Here is a 24,875-nt window from a genome sequence, read left to right on the forward strand (position 1 = left end):
AGCTACTCTAGAAACAGCATCAGCACTGTTATAAGAAAGTTTGAGAGAGGATTTGATTATCTGAGACTTGGAGAAGATAATAAACAATTCAGAGACATCACTCACTGAATAAAGGAAGTCAGCAACTAACATTCTCATTTTCAAAGGAAGTCAGCAGAAAAACATGTGAGCCTGATAATTCACTGTATTGAAGTCTAAGGTATAATAGGTATAATCTTTCTTGTCAAGAATCTTTCAATCTTTGTAAGATGAAGTAGGGTTAGTTGTCAGTATACAGTTTTGTCAGAGAAATCAATGCAGGGTTAGACCTAGGAAATAAAACATTTATGAATCTGGTGTGCCTTATATAATTTATCTGATTTGATGGGGGCAGGTGTCCTCTAAGGTTGGCAAAATAAGAGAAACTGTTGCAGGCTGATGAAAATCCACCTATAACAATTCATAATATTTTTGCTAGGACTCTGGTATTTCTTTATGTTTCCAATGAAATAACTCCATTTTGGTAATAGTATACGAAAAAAAGACAACTCTTCAGGTGGGGAATCTGAAGAAAACCTTTCTTCAGAGTCGGTCTCTCCATGTTGTGGAGCTGGAACTTAAGCTACACAGTAACTTCTGTCCCTCAAATGAAGAATCAGTCTGAGAGGTGGGTTAAGGGTTGGCATAATGTCTACTGTGCTTTCCTCACATACACAAGGTACAGGGTTTGATTCTCACCTTTGGAGGAAATTGGCTAGGCTTAAAATATCTCGCAAGGGAAGCTAGCCTCGGAGCTTGCCTATGAACCTATGAGAAAGAAAAAGTATTTTCTTTTCAAAATGAAGCAAACACTCAGAATGTAAAGGCTGACAGGCTTTAAATAAGCCTTTAGCAAAGCCAAGTCAATATTTCTTGGTCGCCCTGGGTGACAGGTGAAGAAAAATGCCTAACTGTTTTCTTTTCCTGAGACACCCTGCTACTAAGACACCCTAAAGACTGATCTTTTTCCTGTGAATCAAGCTCCTGAGAGCAGCAGCATGAAGGAATGATGTTGCTCCCTCTGACACTGACAGGAATGCTTTTCCTTGCTCAAATAGGACAGAATAAAAGCCACAGAGGGCATGCCTACACCTCAATGTCCTTGGCATCTTCCCAATGGACTAAGAAAAACTATTGAGTTGCCTGAAGAACCCAACATGGCCACAACAACTTAGTCCTCATAGGCTGAGATGAAGGTGAAGAGGAAGTCAGGGTCAAGACCAAAGTCTTCCTTACAACTTTATTCTCTTCTTGTGGATTGGTGAGGGAACAGCTAAAGAGCTGGGACTATGTCTACCAAAAAAAGTATCTGAGAAATGGGTTATGGAGCCTTGGTAAGTCAAACTTACTTTGTCAACAACAAAAAAAAACAATGAGTGAGTCCCAGCTCTACTTTCAAAGTCTGGATAAATTTATTAATAAACTTTATATTTACAAAGTTAATTTTCAGTCTCTCTAGCGCCTCGGCCAACAGCCTTTTTAGAGTAAAAAGTTAAGTCACTAAAAAACCACTTGTATACACTTGTAAAACATCTAATTATATTCAATTAAACTGTTTTTCAATTAAAACATGAAAAACTGAAAAATTTAAAGATATAGCCTTAAATAAGGCTTTGCCAATTACATTCCCTATTTAAACCATACGGAACCAAAGTACCATATTTCATAATTAGAACAGATTCCTTCTGTCTTAGTACATTTTTCTGATAATCAACATTATTAAAATGAAGTGGTACATGTTCTAAAACTGTTTGTGTTCACTAACAACCAGAGAATTAGAAAGAAGGCTGTTACGTTCCAGAGAGGAAATCCGGTGTCTGAAGCGTATAAAAGCAAAGGCTTCCTGTCTGGTGAGAGTGGCGCGTCATCGTGGGAAGAAGATGATAGAGAGAACTTTCCTGAACTGCCAGGAGCCGCGAATTCGGAAGGTTTCCAGAAGACATTCTCAAATTTCAATGGACAATATACGAACACCAGGAAAAGAGGCTGGAATAACTCAGAACGCCATAGAGACTCGGGCGATGGACATTTTAAAAGAGGTAGATGGGCTTGAATTTAATAATGAAACTGTAGTTAATTATGTAATTAATTTGTCCAATTATGTGTTGGATAGTGTTGAAATGGGTATTTTGGAAAAGGGGCTGAAATTTGTTCCTACTTGCTTTCCAAAAAAATATAAATTAAAAACGGAACTATTTCGTAAAATGAATCTTAGAGAATATTTTTGTAGACATACCTCTTGTCTTTCCACTAATGTTAACAGTTCTACTGTGGAAATATTTAATAGTGATGTAGAGAGTGACGAGAGTTTTTACTCTTGCACATCAGATAATGAGGATATAATTAATGCATATAACACTTTTAATACAAGTAGGTTAAAATCTAATAGCTCTTTTTTACCTCCATATAAAAATGCATTAATACAAAAATTTGAATGTGTATTAAACTTAATGGTGGAAAAAGAACTAGAATGTTTTTTGAAACAGATACATCACTATAATTTGACTAAAATAGAGTGGAATAAATTACGAGCACTTAGTAAGAATGAGAACATAATTTTTAAGCCCTCAGATAAAGGGGGAAAACTGGTCATATTAAATGCTTGTGATTATTATGAGATGTGTATGAAACATCTTGGCAACAAAGATGTATATCTTGAGACCGATGTAACATACATAAAGAAAGCAGAAATTGACTTTATGAATTTATTACAGAAAGGAATTAGGTTACATTATTTTACAAAGTCTGATGTTGACCAAAAAATAATTAAAAATACACAAATGGCAAGATTTTTTTGTCTGCCGAAGGTACACAAAAATTTAGATAGCCCTCCCGGCCGTCCAATTGTGTCAGCCCATGGCTGTTTTACATATAACATGTGTACTTTATTACATGAAATATTAATTAATAAAGTTTTGACATTACCTTCCTATATTAAAGACTCTTACGACTTCCTTCAAAATATTAAAAGCATATGTTGGGAGGAAGGAATGTACTTTATTACTGCTGACGTAGAGAGTCTATATACAAATATCTCCCATTTTTGGGGATTAGAAGCTATTAAGTTCTTTTTGAGTGATTGTCCTAAAACCCACTATGTATTAGAAATGGTAGAATTTTGTTTAAAAAATAATGTTTTTGAATTTAATGGTAAATTATATAAGCAATTAACCGGAACAGCGACGGGAGCAGCATTCGCTCCAGCTTATGCTAATCTATTTATGGGGATGTTTGAAAATGAATTTTTATTTAAATTACATTTTTTTAATACACGTTATAAAATATTATAGATTTATTGATGACCTTATTTTTATTTGTAAAGATGGTTATGAAATTTCTGATCAATTTATACATAAATTAAATATTAACCAATATGGTATAAAATTTGGTGATGTACAGATAGGTTCTGAAATTGATTTCTTGGATATTTCTCTTAAAGGTGTTAATAACCAGTTCATACACACCAGTATACATAGAAAATTTGATGAAATTAGTTGGAAAATGTGTGGGAGTAGCTGTCATCCGATACATACTTTAAAAAGCATTCCCTTTGGAGAGTTTACTAGAATAAAAAGACTTAATTCTGATGTTAATTTAGCTTTTGATGAGTCTCAGAATGGCCAAGTTATTTATTAATAGGGGTTATGATGTCACTGCAGTTAAAAATAGTATTATAAAAGTGTTTAGAGAGTTTTCATATAAAAATAAATGATGGAGAATACAATAAACATAGATATAATAAATATACAGTAAATGAAAAAATATTTTTTGTGACAAAATATACAATTTTCTCTTATGAATGAATTAGACAATATTGGAATGTTATTAAGAATGAAGTTGATTCCTTAAAAAATACTAAATTGATTGTTTCATACAAAAAAGCTAAAAGTATTAGGGACTTTCTAGTCCATAGTATCTTTAAACAACCTAAAATTCATGTAGTTAATAATATGAAAGAGTTAGGAACTTTTCCATGTGGCAGCTGTTCAGGGTGTAAATATATAGTAACTGAAGTAGAAAAAATTAATGGAAAGAATTTCACTGTTAGGGCCAAATATACATGTAGAAGTAAGGGATTAATTTATGTTATTTTTTGTACATGTAATAAATATTACATTGGTGAAACAAAGAGAATGTTGGCAGACAGAATAAAAGAACATGTTAGAGATGTAAAGAATAAAAAACTAACTAGTCCCATTGCAGAACATTTTAATTTATGTCATGGTGGGGATATTAGTTGTATGAAAACAACAGTTTTAGAACATGTACCACTTCATTTTAATAATGTTGATTATCAGAAAAATGTACTAAGACAGAAGGAATCTGTTCTAATTATGAAATATGGTACTTTGGTTCCGTATGGTTTAAATAGGGAATGTAATTGGCAAAGCCTTATTTAAGGCTATATCTTTAAATTTTTCAGTTTTTCATGTTTTAATTGAACAGTTTAATTGAATGTAATTAAATGTTTTACAAGTGTATATAAGTGTTTTTTTAGTGACTGTTAACTTTTTACTCTAAAAAGGCTGTTGGCAGAGGCGCTAGAGAGACTGAAAATTAACTTTGTAAATATAGTGAAGTTTATTAATAAATTTATCCAGACTTTGAAAGTAGAGCTGGGACTCACTCATTGGTTTTTTTGTTGACAATATAGTTGGTTCTTTTTCCTGCTGTTTAAGTCAAACTTACTGCCTGACAAAAAATATAAGTTTGGAGGAAAGAATTTATGACAATCCCCAAAAACACAAACCATAGCCCCAGGTTTTGACAGAAAAATAAGCCTTTCTTCTCAAAAATTGACAAAAATGGAAGGCAGTCCCCAATGGAGTCCTTATCGGTTCATCCTCAAATAAGCACAAGCTGTTGATTCAAGTGCACAGCAAGGAAGGCATTTTGACAGCAAGAAAGTTTTGAATGTTTGGTCATCTTGCCTCTGACTTTACACTACTCTTCTTGAGATGTTCAGTGGTTAGGGACCATAGGAAGAGCCCTAAAGCTTTGGAAGCTCTCCGGTTGTCCACTCCTTGGTAGGACATTACCTATTAGGCTTAGGCTAATTCAACAGTGATCTAATGATGATCATCAACCCCTGAAACTTATTGAAGTTCATTTGAAGTAAAGTACAAAATACAATTTTCTTACACCATCAATGCTGCAAATTTTACAAAATGGTCTAATCTTTCAACTTAACCAGTCTTCTGTACCAGCATTAAAAATCTTCACACATTCTATACAATAAGCCATCTTGCCTTTATCAGTTTTGGTTCTTAATCATATTCTTTTTCCTATACTCAGATAACCGTAAATTTTCAAACATTTTAACACTTGTATATTCCATAAATACACACTCAAAAGGTTACAAATAAATGAGATTTAATTTTGAGGTACTCGTACAGCTATTATCCATATACCGGTTGTTCATCTTGTTGTGCAATGTTTTACTATTTTCATTCTTCTCTATGATCTTCTGACTTTGTTGATTTCATTATCAATATGGTGCATTCTACTTATATATATATATATATATATATATACACACACACACCATGTACTACAAAACAATGTGTCAGACTAGCATGGATTTGAAAAGGTGATTTACTAGATTAGCAAATGCGTATCAGTATATCCCACTGGGTGAATATATAGTAAAATTTATGCACTTTATTCCCATACACTTTTTTGATGTGGGGGGCAAGTATGCCCAGTCTGCAGTAGACAGAGAAGCTGCTAGTCTGAATATTCTAAAATGTGTTAGAGAATCTGATATTTATTCTTTAATCTGTAATTTTATCATAGCATGACATTCTGCAATAACTTTAAAGTTCACAGTTTAGAAGGACTTCCTTTTAACAAACATTTGCTTCACTTTTTGTTTTGGAAACACACTCATAGAAAAAAACACTTTATTCACACAAAGTCTATTCAATTGGGATGAACTGGTTTCTTTTAGCAGACTAGATGCTATAGTGGTAGAGGGATAGGAAAAAAGGACCAAGCAGTATTCTGAGAACTCTTCTTTTTCATGATGGGAAGTTTATTTTGTCTGGCTATAGCATATGATGGGAGCCAGAGATTCAGGCCCAGATAGACCAATGCATCTATAATGAAAAATTCTACTTCCTGAGTGAAGGTGAAGATGCAACACACTAAATGAAACATCCTCATCATAGAAACATACCATCTTAAAAAAACTGAGCAAAATACACAACACTAAATGATTTTTTTTTTTTTCAGGGAGGGCTGGATTGCACTCCATGCTTTTTCTGAACTATAGACTCTGCTCCACAACTACTCTATATTCTTCCTCTAAGGTCACACAGACTCAGAGAAATGGAAAGTGTTTTTAAAGGAAAAAAAACTCACCACTTGCCAGACTCTCTTTATGCTATCTCCAAGATCATGAAGTGAGAATTCCTAAAGAAATTCATCCTTTCCATCTTTTCCAAGTCATACCATCTCAGAGACTACATTGCAACACTTATGACAAAGCAACATCTAGTGTATTCAGATACTGACACGACCTCATAACATATCTCATGTTATGATTGTATGGCACATGACAAACAGTAGTGTTCTTCACAGCACCAGCAGTATGAGGAGCACAGGAGGGCTGTCTGCAACAAAGTATGTCTACATGTAAGCAGACTTGCATGAAATGCATTACCATTGCACATTCTGTAGTGGGGAAAGGAAACAAACTAAAGAAATAGGTTTCTACCTGAGATTAGAATGGCATCCTATCAGAACACCTTGATCTCCTCATCATAGCTACAGCAGTACCAGAGACAAGGCAAATAGCAGAAGGACACCAACAATATAAAAAAGTACCACCTGCAAAAATAACATGCTACTAAAAATAGTTTACCATATAATTCTCAAATGTAACTAACGTTTATCAATACCACTGTCAGTACTTCTGATAAGGAATGGGTACCAACATGTGAATAACTCAAATGTATTGTGGGTAAAACTGTATACTTTAGTCTTTTTTTGAAAATTTCAGTATTAGAGCCCTTTCCCATGTTATGTCAAGACGTGCTATTGCCCGATATCTTTTTATTCACAAAACCACTATAACTAACAAGCACATTATGCTTTTTTGAATTTATAGTGCAATGTCAGTAGCTTGAAATAAATATTTTCAAAAATCTAGATATAAAAAAAACAAGATTAAAACAGTTTTAGTAATAAATTTTATACTCAAACACTTCTGCCCTGAAGGGGACTATCACTCCACTCCAAAATGATATAGCCAACTCCTTGGTTACCGTACCAGAGGATATGGGTAACCTCATTTGGGCATACTAGATTTTGGAAATTGCAAACAGCAGTCAACTACTGCAAAACCCTGCTAATAAATGATCAACACCACATGCCTGTGTTCCCAAATCTAGAACACAAATTGTTAACCTGCATGATGAGACTAAGAATGAGCTTCTATTTCTGATCTGTCAAACTTTAGCTACAATTTTAATAAACTGCCTAAATGCAAGATGCTCCAAAACAAATACAATCACATATAACAAATACCTACAACTATAGATTTTATTAACTTTCTTTTCCCATATAAAAAAAAAGTACAATAGAGACTAAAGCTCTAAGATGCATTATTGAATAATGCAGTAAGACAAATATAAAAGTACAGACATTAATAATATACATCTAAATGCTGTAGCAACTCTAATTATACACTATTTAATCTATCACATAACGATCATACTTATATGTGCACAAATATTTCAGCCAAATACAATAATGCCCTTCTAGCCTGCCAATACACCAAAACATATCTATGTCAGATGATCGAGTTTTCAGAAACTCAAAATTCATATGGATGAGACCATATGATTGAGTTTCCAAAAACTCAATCAAAATAAAAAACCTCACAAAAAAATCTACTTTTTTATATTTATACAGGGGGGCTGTACCCCCCAACACCCCCTGCAAATTATATATAACAACTCCGAGATCACACTACAGTGAAGAAAAGGGTAAATTTCCCAATCCTCGCTGTACTGTGATCTCCATCTAAAAGCTTTGAGTTTTCAAAAACTAGGTCATATGATCTCGGCATATACATTTCGAGTTTCTGAAAGCTCAATCAACTATAGGGATCCATCAAAACAATCTTCCACATTAATGTCCAAGGTGCTCTTAAAAATATCTAAACTAATGCTTGCTTTAATACAATTTGGTGGTCTAATCTAAGCAATCTCTCTGAAGGGAAGAGCAATCTCTCTAACCATTTAGTACTTCTCCCATTCCTATATAATTTCACATTCCTATATAATTTCTCACTTTAATTTCTCTAAGTATTTTGGGTTTCTAATCCATGATGGGAACGGACCCCATTCCTAAGTCAAAGTTTGATTAATTTTCATGAAATTAGTATAGTGTCAATCTTAGAAATTAGCCAAAAGTGCACTTCACAGCATCTACAATGTGGCTAGAATTGACTCCTCTTGCAATTCATATGGAGTTACATGCACCAGTAACCTATCTAAATATGACTAAATTCTTTTTTATGAGACCCATTGCTCCTACTACTACTGGAACTGTTTGGGTATCATTCTTTCACATTGCCCTCATTTCTTTCTGCACATCCTGGTATTTTATTACTTTGTGTCTCTATTTCATTGATCATGTTTCTTTTGTATTCTTTTCATGGACTGCTACCCTAGTTTTCTTGCATCTGTTTTCTGAACTGTTGGTAATGGGTGATCCCATGTGATCTAAACTTTAGCATTTTCTATAATGCTTTGTGTCTCATGTTTCCAATGCTTCTCATCTACTTCAATAATATATTTGCATAATTCCCAATGCAACAGTCTTGCCATATTAGTATGCCTTTCAGTATACAGGCTATTCTGCTATTAGCATATCATACCCAGCAACAAGATGTGCGACTGTTTCCAATTCTGTTTTACAAAACCTGCATTTGTCTTTCTCCAACATGTTCAATAGATTTTGTAAACCAACGTGTACATAGTCTACTATCCTGGACCACCAATATTAACCTTTCATCTTTTGGTTTAAATTCATTTCTCCTTAACCATTCCTGCATCAAACCCTGATCGATACGAGGTTGTTCCATGAGTTTTCTGTACTTGCAACTATATTTATGCATTTTCCACATTTCTTGTCTTCTCATCTGATCATTCACCTTATATTCTTTTTTAGTTTTTTTTTTTTTTGGCACATTCAATTGATGCCTGATTTTTGCCTACTTCTGGTTTGATCTCCATTCCTGCATGACACTGATATGCTTCTGCTAAACTAAGCAGGCATAAACTAAGCAGGAAGTCATCTTAGACGTGTTCTCCTCATGGTTTAAAACTTTCTTGTGAGCTCAACTGATATGCATGCAGTCCTACAAATGCAGATCTATACATGTAATCAATTTTGAGGAGGTCTATACCTCCTTCAGAACAGGGAATAAATAATTTTGGTATACACCGATTTTTATAAATTATTTGATAAGCATTTTTCATGATTTTAGTCCAACTCATCCAATACATTTTGCTGGCAATCACCCCAAAATTAAGTTGAAACAGAAAGAGGAAATTGGTTTATAGCATGGACTTTGTTACTATATGTCAGGGCTATTTTCAGTATTAATTTTAGTCTTCTAAAATATTCCCTACTAGCTTTTATTCACATTTGTTCATGTTTTATTGTCAGTCCATCAGTTCCCAAATATTGATACAATTCCTCCTGCTCAAGTTCCTTTATATCACATTCCTGTCCTAGACTATTTTCTTGCAGCAGCAGCTTTCCTGCTTTAAAGGTTGCTTTTGCACATTTGTCAAGACTAAATGACATTCTAATCTGAAAGTTTTGACCACTTGCAGTTGTACTTTCAGATCCTCACCTGATGAACTATACATTTTAAATAATCCACAAAAAGATAAGTCTTTGCACTTTGTTGTTTTGTAGGACCCAAGTTGTAACCATGACCTAAATCTGTTAGACAACTTCATGGATTAAGGGCAAGAGAAGAGAGCAGCAGTGATAAAGAGTCACCCTAGAATATCCCCCTTTGAATTTTTATCCCTGGGATGAAAAATTGTCCTTTATCATGACTTAGCTGCAACATGATTTGCCACTTTCATGGGCACTGGTATGTAATCAATCATTTAAAGGTGCAACTTATACATTTGTAAGCACTCTTTTATCCATGAATGTGTGATGCTGTCAAATGCCTTTTTGTAGTATATGCATGCCGTACTTAGATTGTTCCCCTTTTTAAACTCTACATTATGACCAACAACAAATGATTCTTTCCATATGACTTTCTTTAGTTAGCCTTTTGTTATATTGCCATGGTTGAGTTTTCTTTTCTTTGTTCTTTTCTGTCGGCATCAATACCAGAGTATAGTTTATACATTGTTGGAAGGCATGTTACTGGTCTATAGTTTTTAGGATATCTTGCAGGTTCACTCTTAAGGATGAGTATAAATTTTCCTGTTGTTAACCGGGCTGGCATCTATATGGGGTGCACATGTAAATAGTTCTTACTCAGGACTTAGTTTCCATATAACGATGTTAACACTTTTAGCTAGCAGTTAGGTATTTCATCTGGGTCTGGGGGTTTCCAATTAAGAACTTTTCTTAACTTTGTATCAATTTCTGTGGCCATTTCTTCATCCCATTTCATATCCTGTACATTTGAACTAGTTATGCTTTCTTTTACTGTTCTATCCAATTCAGCATCTTTGTCATATTCCACAGCATTTTCATAGCTATTTCTCAAAAATGTGTCTTTCTTCTTTTTTGTGGCATTTTTATTCCGTTTGCCTTGCTTCCTAAATTGGGTCATCCATAAATTGCTTATTTTGTACTTTTCCTTTATATTTATCTGCATATCTTCTACGTTTTTCTGCCTATGCTGATATCTTAAGTTTATTTGCAATAGTGTATGATAGATCCTGGTCTGTTCTGATATTGCTTTTATCACATCCGAGTATTTTGGTGATCTCTCTCCCCTCTTCTGTACTCTTCTAACAGAAGGAGCTAATAAAAAATTAAAGGACAAATAAATATGAATCATCATCATCTTCTTTCGGCTGTTCCAGTTAGGGGTCACCACAGAAGATCACCTGTTTCCATTTCTTCCTGTTCTCTGCATCTTGCTCTCACACACCAACCACCTGCATGTCCTCTCACCACATCCATAAACCTTATCTTAGGCCTTCCTCTTTTCCTGTTACCTGGTAGCTTTATCCTTAGCATCTTTTTCCCAATATACTCAGCATCCCTCCTCAGCACATGTCCAAACCAACGTAATCGTGCCTCTCTGTCTCCAAACCTTCCAACCTGGGCTGACACTCTAATATACTTATTCCTAATCCTGTCCACCCTCGTCACACCCAGTGCAAATCTTAACATCTTTAATTCTGCCACATCCAGCTCAAACTCCTGCCTTTTTGTCAATGCCACTGTCTCCAACCCATATAACATAGCTGGTCTCACTACCCTCTTGTAGACCTTCCCTTTCACTCTTACAGGTACTAGTCTGTCATAAATCACTCCTGACACTTCTCCACCCAACTCCATCCTGCCTGTACTCTCTTCTTCACCTCTCTTCCACACTCACCATTACTCTGAACTACTGACCCCAAGTATTTAAACTCATCCACCTTCACCACCTCTACTCCTTGCATCCTCACCATTCCTCTATCTTCCCTCTCATTCACACACATATTCTGTCTTAGTCCTGCTGACCTTCATTCCTCTTCTCTCTAGAGCATATCTCCATCACTCCAGGGTCTCCTCCACCTGTTCCCTACTCTCACTACAGATCACAATGTCATCTGCAAACATCATAGTCCATGGGGACTCCTGTCTGATCTCGTCTGTCAACATGTCCATCACCACTGCAAATAAGAAATGGCTCAGAGCTGATCCTTGATGTAACCCCACCTCCACCTTAAACTCATCCGTCACTCCCACCGCAGACCTCACCACTGTCACTACCCTCGTACATATCCTGTACCACTCTTGCATACTTTTCTGACACTCCTGACTTCCTCATACAATACCACAACTCCTCCCTAGGCACCCTGTCATATGCTTTCACTAAGTCTACAAAAACACAGTGCAACTCCTGACATTCTCTGTACTTATCCAGCAACACTCAGAGCAAAGATCGCATCTGTAGTACTCTTTCCTGGCATGAAACCATACTGCTGATCACTAATCATCACGTCCCTTCTTGACCTTGCTTCCACTACTTTCCCATAACTTCATGCTATGACTGATCAATTTAATCCCTCTGTAGTTACTACAGCTCTGCACATCACCCTTCTTAAAAATCGGTACCAAAACACTTTCTCCATTCCTCAGGCATCCTCTTACTTTCCAAGACTTCATTAAACAATCTGGTTAAAAACTCCACTGCCATTTCATTTAAACACCTCCATGCTTCCATAGGTATGTCATCTGGGCCAACAGCCTTTCCATTCTTCATTCTCTTCATAGATATCCTTACTTCCTCCTTGCTAATCCATTGTACTTCATGATTCACTATCCCTACATCATCCAACCTTCTCTCCCTCATTCCCTTCATTCATCAACCCCTCAAAATACTTTCCATCTCCTCAACACACTCTCCTCGCTTGTGTTTCCCTCATTATCCTTTATCACCTTTACCTGCTGCACATCTTTCCTAGCTTGGTCCCTCTGTCTAGCCAATTGGTACAGGTCCTTTTATCCCTCCTTAGTGTCCAACCTTTCATACAACTCTTCATATGCCTTATCCTTAGCCTTCGCCACCTCTCTCATTGCCATGCACCTCATTTCCTTATACTCCTGTCTACTTTCTTCATCTCTCTGACAATCCCACTTCTTTGCCAACCTCTTTCTCTGTATGCTCTCCTGTACTTCCTCATTCCACCATGTCTCCTTGTCATCCTTCCTCTGTCCGGATGTGATACCAAGCACCTTTCTAGCAGTCTCCCTTACTAGCTCTGCTGTAGTTACCCAGCTATTTGGTAACTCTTCATTACCACCCAGTGCCTGCCTTAACTCATCCCTGAACTCCACCTCACAATTACCCTTTTTCAATTTCCACCATTTGATCCTTGGTGCTGCCCTCACACTCTTCTTGATCACCAACATCATCCTACAAACCACCATCCTATGCTGCCTAACTACAGTTTCTCCGGTCACCACTTTAGTCTCCAATCTCCTTCAAACTGGCCCTCCTACATAAGATATAATCCATCTGTGCGCATCTTCCTCCACTCTTGTATGTCACCCTATGCTACTCCCTCTTGTTAAAATATGTATTCACCACAGCCATGTCCATCCTTTTCGCAAAATCCACTACCATCTGACCTTCTGCATTCCTTTGTTTACCACCATACCTACCCATCACTTCCTCATCCCCTCTGTTCCCTTCACCAACATGCCCATTGAAATCTGCTCCAATCACCTCTCTCTCACCCTTGGGTACAGTCATCACCACTTCATCCAATTCACTCCAAAAGTTCTCTCTCATCCATTGCACACCCAACTTGTGGAGCATATACACTAACATTCATCATTACACCATGAATTTCCAGCTTCATAAACATCAATATCAGACACTCTTCACCTCCAAAACACTCTTAGCATACTGTTCCTTCAGAATAACTCCTACGCCATTTCTCCTCCCATCCACACCATGATAAAACAATTTGAACCCACCTCCACTACACCTAGCCTTATTCCCCTTCCATCTGGTCTCTTGCACACACAATATACCAACCTTCCTTCTGTCCATCATATCAACTAGCTCTCTCCCTATACCAGTCATACTGCCAACATTCAAAGTTCCGACCCTCACTACCACAGTCCTAGCCTTTCTCTTCCTGCCTTCGGCCACGTCTTTCAACTCTTCTCCTCCGGCCAACAATAGCCCAATTTCCGCCAGCACCTTGTAGGCTAACAGTACTGGTGGCGGTCATTGTTAATCCGGGCCCGACAGATCCGGTATGAAAATGTTTATTGGTGACTGCATGAAATGATTTGGCGAAGTTTTACGCCGGATGCCCTTCCTGACGGAACCCTCCCCATTTATCAGGGCTTGGGACCGGCACAAAGAAATGCACTGGCTTCTGCATCCCCAGTGGCTAGGTTCAACTCTAACATTCCACTACCTGGTATACTTCTGGGAAATTTCAACAAGGTAGAGAGTCATTTTTATGCTTATGTATTTTTTTTCTATATTGTTTATACAATTTGGCAGTATTTTCTGATTAATCTAGATCATCTACTAGTCTATTTGGCTCTGTTAGGCTATAAAGTTTATTAGCAATATTATTGTTTTGTTGTGCTATAAGTGAACTGCATTATGTGTAAATGATAGGTTAATGTAAAAATACTCGCTAGATATACAAGCCTACTGATAGTTATGAAGAGGGCTATAGTTAATTAACAAAAGTGCATAAATATTTCTACATGTTGTGATCTTTGTGATGAATGGTTAGTTGAATATTTCTTTTACTATCTTCTCTTGTGGGAATCTACAATTATTTCTTTCCCCTTTCCCTTTTCTGTTATCACTTTGATTTGGAATTGCTGTGATTGGAATGAGTTTTTTGGATGTAGTATGTGGTAAAAGTAAAAGTGGTGCTTTTCCCTGATTGCATGAGAAGTATATTTGCAGTGTGCTTATGGCTTTGTTGCATTTGTTCATCTGATTACTTATTTGGGTGAAGTTTGGAGATGAGAGCTGTTTCATGTTAATTAACTTCTTTGAAAAGCACTGTGTGTGCTTTAATGGCAAACGGAGGTGAAGGGATGGTTCTGCTGATTTGGTTGGTTGTCAGTTTTTTTTTTTTTTTTTTTTTTTTTTAAGTTAGCTCGAGCTCTTGTTTTTCTCTTAGAAAAGTACAAAGGCACCTTCAGTCATGTATTTCCAGCCAGAAAGTTGTTAGAAGCTTTTGCGAGTCATTTTGAATTTGCGTACCTTAATAAAAGATGCTCGTGATGCTCTCATGAAGTCAGCTGTAAGAAACTGCGATCAGAAGTGACATGTAACCTTTTATCTCATGTACAGCATCAGAATGCAGAGAGGGAGATGTAACCAGACTCGGTCATGCAACAGATTGACTATAACAGGTACTTTGATTAATAAAGTACTGAAAGAAGCAAGGAACTGATAGCAATGGTAATATTAAAGCCAATATAATGGCCTTATTGTACAATGTCTGCTTAACACTGAAACAGTGGAATAAATAGTGTTCCTTGACCCTTCTCGGACTGTGTTGCTGGTTTTTCCAACCTGATTTTGGATTTAACACTGAATTTTGTCATATACACTAAGGCTATCTAAAAATTAATTGCTGACTAGAGAAGAGGGGATGGGAGAGGGTGGGAGAGAAAAGAACGAGCAGAAGGGATATCATAAAAAATAAGAAATTATAAACTCTAATTTAATGAATCTGAAAAACGTTTGCTGCCTATAACATAGGAGTATTTAAATAATGAAAGCAACTTTGATTTCACTTGCCTAGATTAATGGCATGATCTCAAAAGGCAGCCTATGAATTAAATGCTGATATTTAATTGTGTACTTAATCTTCTTTCACTATAATTACAAATGTATCTAAATACTTTGAGGTGATATAATAGTAAATGTTATAAACAACAACATGCTCAACTTAAACTTTGCTTTAGGGCACACTAAAATGGTAAATGATTATAATTGCAGAAGGTGGTTGCTAAACTTGCCATATACTTAAAAATAATACAACTATTATTTGAATATGTCTTTATGCTGCTTTTTTCTCCTCTCTCGCTCTTCCAGTTTATCGCACACTACAGTTGGTAAAATATACTATATACATTTATAAAGGGGGGAGGGTGAAGCATTTAGTCTTCAAACTAACAAGTTTTCAGGTTCTGGTAGTGACTGTGGAGACCATCACAGTAGAAATATCTTTTGCAGAAATGGGTGCAATAACACAAAGAACCCTATTGTTAGACTTCTAGTTAAATAGCCTAATTTATATACCTCAATTTCTTACAAGAGAAACAGTTAATGTAATACACTTGAAGTTTCAGTTCTCAATTTCATATTTAGATTTGTTAGCTTGTAAGTTTTGATTGTAGTTTAGATAAGATTTACTCCTAACTATATAGACAGGTTGTGTAAATGTTCTAGACTGTGTATATTGACGGTGGTAAAAGTAACAGAAAAGATTTAACATTCCATTCTCTTATTGTGTTACCTTTCTTATAAATCTTGAACTATTTAATTACTGTTATCCCAAAACTTTTAAATATACATAGGGGTAGTACTTAATTGAACATAGAAAGGCCTTATTTTTGGCCTCTTTTTAAATATTGTGACCTTAAGGACTTTGATCATTTAAGAAGTTAGCTAATGAGACCTATATTTAACTAATAGCACATATAGTTTACTATTGTAATGTTATTACCCTTATATATATCTAGCATTACAAAATGGAACAGCCAAGCAGGAATTGTAGCAACTTGAAAACAATTAACCAAATGGATTTCAATTATAAATAATTAGATCTTAAATGTTTATATGCAATACAGATAGTTTAAGACAAATTTACTCCATTTAAGATGGTCTCGTATTATAACATTTTTAGAGTGGCTGATTGTAAGTCCTATTGAAACTGATCCTACTGCAATTAAATAATGATTATTTTTAAGTTAATTTTTGAATGGGTTACCCAATAAAATATTATTGATTCTACATCAAACATTTAAAGCAGAAGCTAATGGTGATGTAATTGGGAGTGTGAGATGCGGAAAGTGGATGGTTTGATTAATATTTTAATGAAACCTGGATCATTTTGTTCCAAGTATGTATTTGCATATAGAAATTTGTTTCCGATGTCATTAAAGTGTTTGATTCACCCATGATAAATTCTAGAAGATATTTCAGGTTGTTTATAAAATTTATTATAGATGTTCTAATTACAATTTACTTGCATGATAACTTATAAGTGTTTATCGCTTAGTGTTAATGGCATAAACTAGCAAAAGAGCTGGTTTGCTTAAGTTTATCAAAATGCATAAAGCACATAATCATTTTGCAAGAGACTCGTTTATTAAAAGAAGATTTAGATAAACTATCCTTTAATGGTTCTACAATACTTACTCCTGCTACAAAAATAAAAGCATTACCCTCGTACTGTAGAAAAATACTCCCACAATCCCTACAATTTTAAACACATTCTCTGACGAAGATGGAGTGTTAAATTTGGTGGTGTTAGAAATTAATATGAAATGTTACACTTTGGTTAGTTCTTACTGGATCTGGATTAGGAACTAGATATATGAATAAATACCCTGATACTATTGCATTGTACGCTAAGGGCGAAATTATACTGGCTGGAGATTTTAATTGTTTATTAGCAGCTAGGGATACTTCTAGAGCTAGTAAATTTAAATTAGTGACAATCCAAAAAATGTAATATATTTTATTGCTTCAATGAATCTTAGAGACATATATAATTTAAAATCAGTAAGCTCACTTAGCTATCCCCATTATTCATTTAGATTTGGTACCCAAATGAACAGTGACGGGGTCTTTATTTCGAATAGCTCTTATTCAAAAATAAGTAATGTTTTAATAACGTCACACCCACTTTCAGATAATGCCCTTTTTAGCCCGACTGTAAAACATGATGATTTGATAATTCTGCAAAGAACCCAGCATATATAATAAAAATTAAAGGGTTTAAGGACTGGATTTTACATGAAATAAATACATTTGTAGAGATTAATAATGGGGAGGTAACATACACATTATGGGACACGTTAAAAGCCTATTTGTATGGTAGAGGTAAAAATAAGAAGTTATGTACCTACCATAACGTTCCATGTTAGTTGTCTTCTCTCGCCTTCTTTCTTGCTTGATGGGTTCGGAGCCGATCCCTCGGCTCCGACTCAGCACTTGCTAAGCTCGAGAGTCACTTTTACCAGCTCGAGGCAGCCCCATATCCCATGATGCAAGGCGGTAAGTACCCAGATCTCGTTTGATGACAAAGGGCAATAGCACCAAGCAAAAAACACTTCCCAAAGGAAGAAAGAAAACTTACAGGATGGAAGAAGGACCAGGTCTGAAAGGTCTTCAGCATAACAATTTCTTATAACAAGGTCTGTCCAGGCCAGGGGGAAGGAGGGAGGGTCGCAAGAAAGAAGGCGAGAGAAGACAACTAACATGGAACGTTATGGTAGGTACATAACTTCTTAATGTTAAGTTGTCAATCTCGCCTTCATTCTTGCTTGATGGGACCACGTCCCTAGCACCTCTATCCTGGGTGGCTCAATGGAACAGACTCTTGAGGACTGTAGAGCCAAAGCTGGCTCTGTCCCTGGAGGCCAAGTCCAATTTGTAATGGGAAACAAAAGTGTGAGGAGTGGCCCAAGTGGCCGCAGCACAAATAGTGTCTAAAGGCAGTCTAGCTTGAAAGGCTGTAGAAGTAGCTAAGCTCCTAGTTGAATGTGCTTTAGGTTTTGAGCACAGCTGTTTTCCCCTGAGCATATAAATTTCAGAGATGACCGAAGAAAGCCATCTGGACAAGGTCACTTTAGAAACAGGAAGGCCTTTTTTATTATCCGCATAGGAAACAAAAAGTTGATCAGATTTTCTAAATTTTTTTGTTCTGTCCAAATAATATCTAAGTTGACGGTGGACATCAAGATAATGTAGCTTTTGTTCAGCTCTGTCTGAATAGTTTGGGAAAAATACAGGGAGATCAATGGATTGATTCAAATTGGTCTTTGAAGCGACCTTAGGCAGAAAGGTTGGATTAGTTCTCAAAGATACTCTGTCTTTGTGAAAAACCAAATAGGGGGGTCGAACCGATAGAGCATGAAGTTCAGACACCCTCCTGGCGATGTAATAGCCACTAGGAATAAAGTTTTCCAAGAAAGAAATTTCAGGGAACAAGAAACAGCTGGCTCGAAGGGGGAAGAATCAAGGATGTCAGCACTAAATTTAGATCCCACTGAGGAGGAGGATTCCTGATTGGAGGCTTTAGTAGGAAAATTCCTTTCAAGAAGGCCCTGCAGAGCCTATGGGACATAATATTATGATCTGCTATCCCGACATGAAAGTTGGAGATAGCAGCCAATTGAACTCTGACTGTGGAAGAAGAGGAGCCTGCATGGAAAATCTCTGCTAAGAAGTCCAGGACTGCCTGAACAGGGGCAGTGAAAGGATCAATATTCTTGGCCTTAGCCCAATAAGAGAAACGTTTCCATTTGCTTGTATAAATCCTCCTGGTAGAGGATTTTAACGAAGCTACTATGATGTCTCTAACTGGGTTAGAGATCAAAGGAAGCCTGGCTAAGGAAGGAAGTGGAGCAACCATGCTGTGAGGTTGAGAGAAGGGATAGACCGGTGCAGCTGACCCGATTGGTGAATCAGAAGATCTGGCACTGGGTCCAGATGCCACGGCTGCACCAAAAGGTGATGGAGGAACGGGAACCAAACTTGTCGAGGCCAGTAAGGGGCAATGAGAATCAATTTGGCTCTCAAAGCGGTAGCTTTCTGGATAACTTGAGGGATCAGAGGAAATGGAGGGAAGGCATAAAGAAGTCCCTGGGGCCAATACTGGGTCAGAGCGTCTCTGGGGGGATGGCCTGGTAGAGGGAAGAGACAGAAGAAGTCTGGACATTTGCTGTTTTGGGGAGTAGCAAAAGATCGCAACATGGACGACCCCATTCCAGAAAAATCTCTTCCGCTATAGATTGCTTGAGAGACCACTCGTGAGGCATGAGAATAGCTCTGCTCAATCTGTCCGCTACAATGTTGGTTTTCCCAGGGATATGCGTTGCTACCAGAAACCGATGAGAGGAGATCGCCCATTGCCATAGTCTGAGCTTCTCGACACAAGGGGTAGGACTTGGTTCCGCCCTGTTTGTTGATATACCAAACTACAGACATGTTGTCTGTGCGGACTGCAATTGTCCCTACGGGAAGAAAGTCGTTGAGGGCTTGCAACGTTAAAAGCACTGCTCTCATCTCCAGGACATTTATGTGCAGATGGTACTCTAACGGCTGCCACGTCCCATGAACCACCCTGCCCTGATAATGACCCCCCCCACCCGATCAGGGAGGCATCCGTGGTGACAGTGGCTATCGGGGATGGGGGTACAACGTACCTGCCTTGGTGAACCTGAGGAGATGTGATCCACCAAGCAAGATGATCTTTGCAAGTCTGTGTCACCAGAATCTGGTGACGCATAGGAAGTTGTTGGTACGACCACTGTGTGAACAGCATCCACTGAAGAAGGCGCATGTAGAATCGAGCCAGGGGAAGAAGAGTAATGGCCGCAGCCATGAGGCCTAATACCTTTAGAACCATTCTGGCCTGTACTTTCTTGTTGGCCAGAATGATCCTGACATGACTCTGAATGTCTGAAACTCTTTGATCTGTAAGGGTAGCTGACATCCGAATAGTGTTTAAGTTTGCGCCTATGAAGGTAATAGACTGGCAGGGCGATAAGGATGACTTTTCGAAGTTGATCGAGATGCCCAAATGAGAACAAAGATTTATTGTGTAATCCCTGGCTTGTATAAGCTGATGCCTGGTGGTGGCTGACAGGAGCCAGTCGTCGAGATCACGGAAACACCTGGAATCCTTGACGTCTCAGGTGAGCCATGACCACTGCCATGCATTTGGTGAACACTCTGGGGGCTGTAGTGAGACCAAAGGGCAGGGCTCTGAACTGGAAATGACTGGACCCCAGCCGAGCGGAGAAATCTCCTGGGCGTCTGTGAATTTTGATGTGATAGTACGCATCCTGAAGATCTATTGAGCACATCCAGTTGTCCTTCTGTAAGAAGGGCAGAATTGACTGAAGAGTGACCATTCGGAATCTTGTCTTCCTCACAGACTTGTTGAGTCTGCTGAGATCAATATTGGTCTCCAGTCTCCCGTCTTTTTGGGGACCAAAAAGAACCTTGAGTAGATTCCGGGCTCGGAATGGTCTGTTGTAACTGGCTGAATGGCTCTTTTTTGCAGCAGTTTTGAGACTTCTAACTCTGCAATTTCCCTTAGACCGGGTGGTACATCTGGAAGGGAATTTGAGGGGAAAGGACTTTCCTCGAAAGGAATTATATAACCCTTGGATATGATCGACTGTACCCATCTGTCTTAAGTGAGGGAATGCCAGGCTTCTGGGTACAGTGATAATCTTCCCCCGACTGCCTCCAAGGAGGGACAGCTGGGCAACATCTCAGGGATGCTGAAAGGGCTTGTCAGAGAGAGGCTCTCTGTTTCCCTGGTTTTTTGGACCCTCTCTGCCTCTAGAGCAGCGTCTGTTGTTGTTACCCCCTCTGCCTCTAGGGGTAAACTGACCACGTGAATCCGGCGTGACTCCTTGGGATTTGCGGAACCACATTTTTCCACCTTTCTGTCCTTTGGGGTAAGGTCTAGAAGGGGTGGAAAAACGGACTCCTACAGCAGAAAGAGTCTTGCCGTCCTGCTCGCACCTGGTCAAAGTTTCCTTCACCTAAGGGCCAAACAAAGCTGACCCATCAAAGGGAGAATTCGTGAAGGATGCCTTGAAGGGATCTGCAAAGTCACATAGCCGCATCCAGGCTTGGCGTCTAAGAGCCACACCTGTACCTGCGGCTCTACTCGCTCCATCAGCAGCATATGATATTAGCCGCATGGAGGAGTTTGCAATGGAATTAAGGGTTCCTAGCTGCGAAGCAATTTTTCTTGAGCTCCTGCAGCTGTAGGATCCTGTACTACTTCACCCAGCTCCTTAAGGATATCCCTCTGGAGTCTGGTGAAGTGACATAGGTAATTCAGCGAGCATAGCAAAGGTCGCTGAGGAAAACATCCGCTTACATACCTAGCCATGGTCCTAGAGTCCTTATTAGGAGGATGGACGGCACGGAAGGATCTGCAAGTTCCTTCTTGGTGGCAGCAGCCACCACCATGGCATCAGCGGGGACACCCTTAGTGAGGAATTGCTTGTCACAGGGCAGTGATAAATTTTGAAGGCCTCCTAGGGACTGGCTCTACAGAGTCAGGAGCTGCCCACGCCTTCGGGCAATAACCTGCATAAGGGGTCGAAGGTGGAGACACCCAGGAGGTGGAGGGCCGAGATCCAAACGCCTCTAGGTATACTGACTCATCCTCAGAGGGATTGTTGGTGGGCCAGTTTCCCCTCTGTTTAAGGAGTTCTAGGATGTCTGAGAAGGAGACATCCTCAGAGGGGATCTAGGGGATCCCTCTGACTCATCAAAGTCAGTATCTGAAGTGACAGACTCGGCGGAGTCTACATGTTTCCTCTTACAAGTCCTCTTCCTAGGAGGATCTCCCGAAACATCAGGAGAATCCTCGGAAGAGAATTCCCAATGGGGAAACCTGAGGCGGAGGATCTCTGGGTCCTGTAGCAAGAGAAGTGGCAGAGATGTCAACAGGCACTATAGAGGGAGGAGCTAAGGGAACAGACTGCTGACTGATACCAGTGGCCAGCACACTCTTCATCACCTCGAATGCTCCCCTCCTAGGCAGGTCCGAGAGAACCCGTTCGAAGAACTAGGAACTCCAGGGACCACCGAAGGTAAGTCTCGAGGCAGATGGAGCCGAGCTCACCAAGGCCGAGGCTCCAAGGGAAGAGCGGGTTCGGACAAGGGTCCGATGCCACTCACCCCTCGGAGGAGACCATGGAAGCCCGACCACGAATCCCTCTAAGGAAGGTCTCAAGAGGAGATAAGAGTAGAGGCTGAAGGAACAGAAGGGGGTATCTGTCCTCCAGCCGTAGCAGTAACCATTCCCGAAGACTCCAACTCCAAGCTCTGGGGTAGAGTTGGAGGAACTGTAACGGGGTGTGGACCAACAGTCGTCTGTTGAGACGGACTATGTAACATTTGGGCCAGTGCCTGTGACTTAAGTAATCTGCTGACCACTCTCTCTAAGTCATGGTCTGAAAGTCTGGATGACCTTGAAGATCGGCTCCGATGGCTCCGTTCGAAGGAGAGGTGAAGCCGAGCGAAGTATTGGCACCAAGGAAGGAGACCTCGACCTCTTCCTGGAAGGAGCCATCGGAACCGATGAAACTATAGACCCTGTCGGAGCCGACAGGAAGCCTCGATGCATCGGCTCCAGCCGGAGCCGATACAGCCACAAAAGTAACGGTGTCGGAGCCGATCGGAGCCGACACCGATGCCTGTGCCACATGGTGGTCGGAACCGATCGGAGCCGACACCGTGGCGATGCAGAATCGGCACCGATAGCCATCGGTGCCGAAGGCTGTTAAGCCAGAATCGGCTCCAGCCGAGCCGATCTAGACTCAGAACGAGTCGGGCCGAGGCCGCAGGCTTTGACACAGAAGCCTGGGCCTTGGAAGATTTGGCAGATTTGGATGGAGCCGACTTAGCCGGAGAGCCCTCCGGCTTAAGAAGGCCCCTAAGAATCAGTTTGTTTCTTCTTTCCTGCAGGACTCTCTGGCTGAAGGAATGACATATAGCACAGGAGTCCTGCAGGTGAAGAGGCCCCAGGCAATAAAGGCAAGAAGTGTGACCGTCTGTCAGAGACATCTTCTGACAGCACGAGTCACACTTCTTAAAGCCTGAGACCCTCTCTTTTGACATGGTGAAGACAAAACACACACACACACCAGTCAAAGAGTTAAATTAAATTAAATATACCAAAAAGGTATAAGTAGACAAACACACACACACCCTAACAGGGGGGGGGGGGATGGGTAAAGTTTGACTAAAAAATAAAAAGAGACAGGTAAATTTCTGTCAGAAAATCTTTAAAATTAACTTAAAACTAAAATTAAGGGTTTTTAGTGAAAAGGGGCTAAAATATCAAGTATTTTAATCACTTACCAGGAGCTGGTAAAAGGAGGACCTCCTAAGCGAAGCGGCAAACGAGATCTGGGTACTTACCGCCTTGCATCATGGGATATGGGGCTGCCTTGAGCTGGTAAAAGTGACTCTCGAGCTTAGCAAGTGCCGAGTCGGAGCAGAGGGATCGGCTCCGAACCCATCAAGCAAGAATGAAGGCGAGATTGACAACTTAACATCTGGTATTTTCAAAAAAGAAAATAACGGGACAGCAAATTAAGCTTACAAACTAAAATAGATAAATTAAAATTAAATTTAAAACTCAATGATACTGTAGCACATATGAAATTATCAAGTTTAAATCAAAAATACTTAGAAATATTAAATCACAAACTTGCTATAAACTTAGAGAAACTAAAGTTACAATCTTACTCTAAATCCTAGACATTTACATAAATTGGCTATTAGAGCCAAACAAATCAATAAATGAAATCATATCAATGAAAATATACAGTTAATTATGTAAAAAAACGGATTTAAAAGGCATATTAGAGACCTTCAAAATATATTAAATCAATGATACATGTCAAGCTCTAGAGGTGGACACTAAAATAGATAAATTTCCTCCAAATAATATAAATGCTAAGTTGTCAAAACAACATAAGCTACTAGATAAACCAATAACATTAATAGAATTGAAAGAGCAAATTAAAAGTTTAAAAAATAATAAAGCCCTGGGATAAGATGGAATAATCCCAGAAATTTATAAAATTTCTCCTGATCAAATACTTAAAATTTTGTTAAACACATCCTCTATGGTTAAACATGAATTAAAATTCCCCCATCCTGGAAATACTCTATCATTTCTCCTATATTAAAACAAGGCAAAGATTTGCAACTATGTTCATCTTACAGACCAATCTCTCTACTAATTATGGAATATAAAATCTTCATATCCACTTTGGCTAAGAGATTAAATAATATACTGCCCAGTTTAATAGACTATGATCAAACAGGTTTCATATTTCATAAGAAAGTTCATGATAATAAATTATTTTTCTCTAATTGATAT

The 24,875-nt window shown here is 38.6% G+C and overlaps 1 protein-coding gene across 1 annotated transcript in view; it reads left to right on the plus strand.

Moving 5' to 3' along the window:
• The first annotated feature begins 2,222 nt into the window (after nt 1-2,222).
• LOC122789830 (putative bifunctional UDP-N-acetylglucosamine transferase and deubiquitinase ALG13) overlaps nt 2,223-24,875 on the plus strand; it is a 2,262,889-nt gene continuing 2,240,236 nt past the window's right edge. Inside the window, exon 1 of the mRNA XM_044057268.1 lies at nt 2,223-2,801. Coding sequence (XP_043913203.1) covers nt 2,223-2,801 — 579 coding nt within the window. The remainder of the gene's footprint in view (nt 2,802-24,875) is intronic.

The sequence above is a fragment of the Protopterus annectens genome, chromosome 15.part0 (genome assembly GCF_019279795.1).
Source record: "Protopterus annectens isolate FY-2018-M chromosome 15.part0, PAN1.0, whole genome shotgun sequence".
Lineage (NCBI taxonomy): Eukaryota > Metazoa > Chordata > Ceratodontiformes > Protopteridae > Protopterus > Protopterus annectens.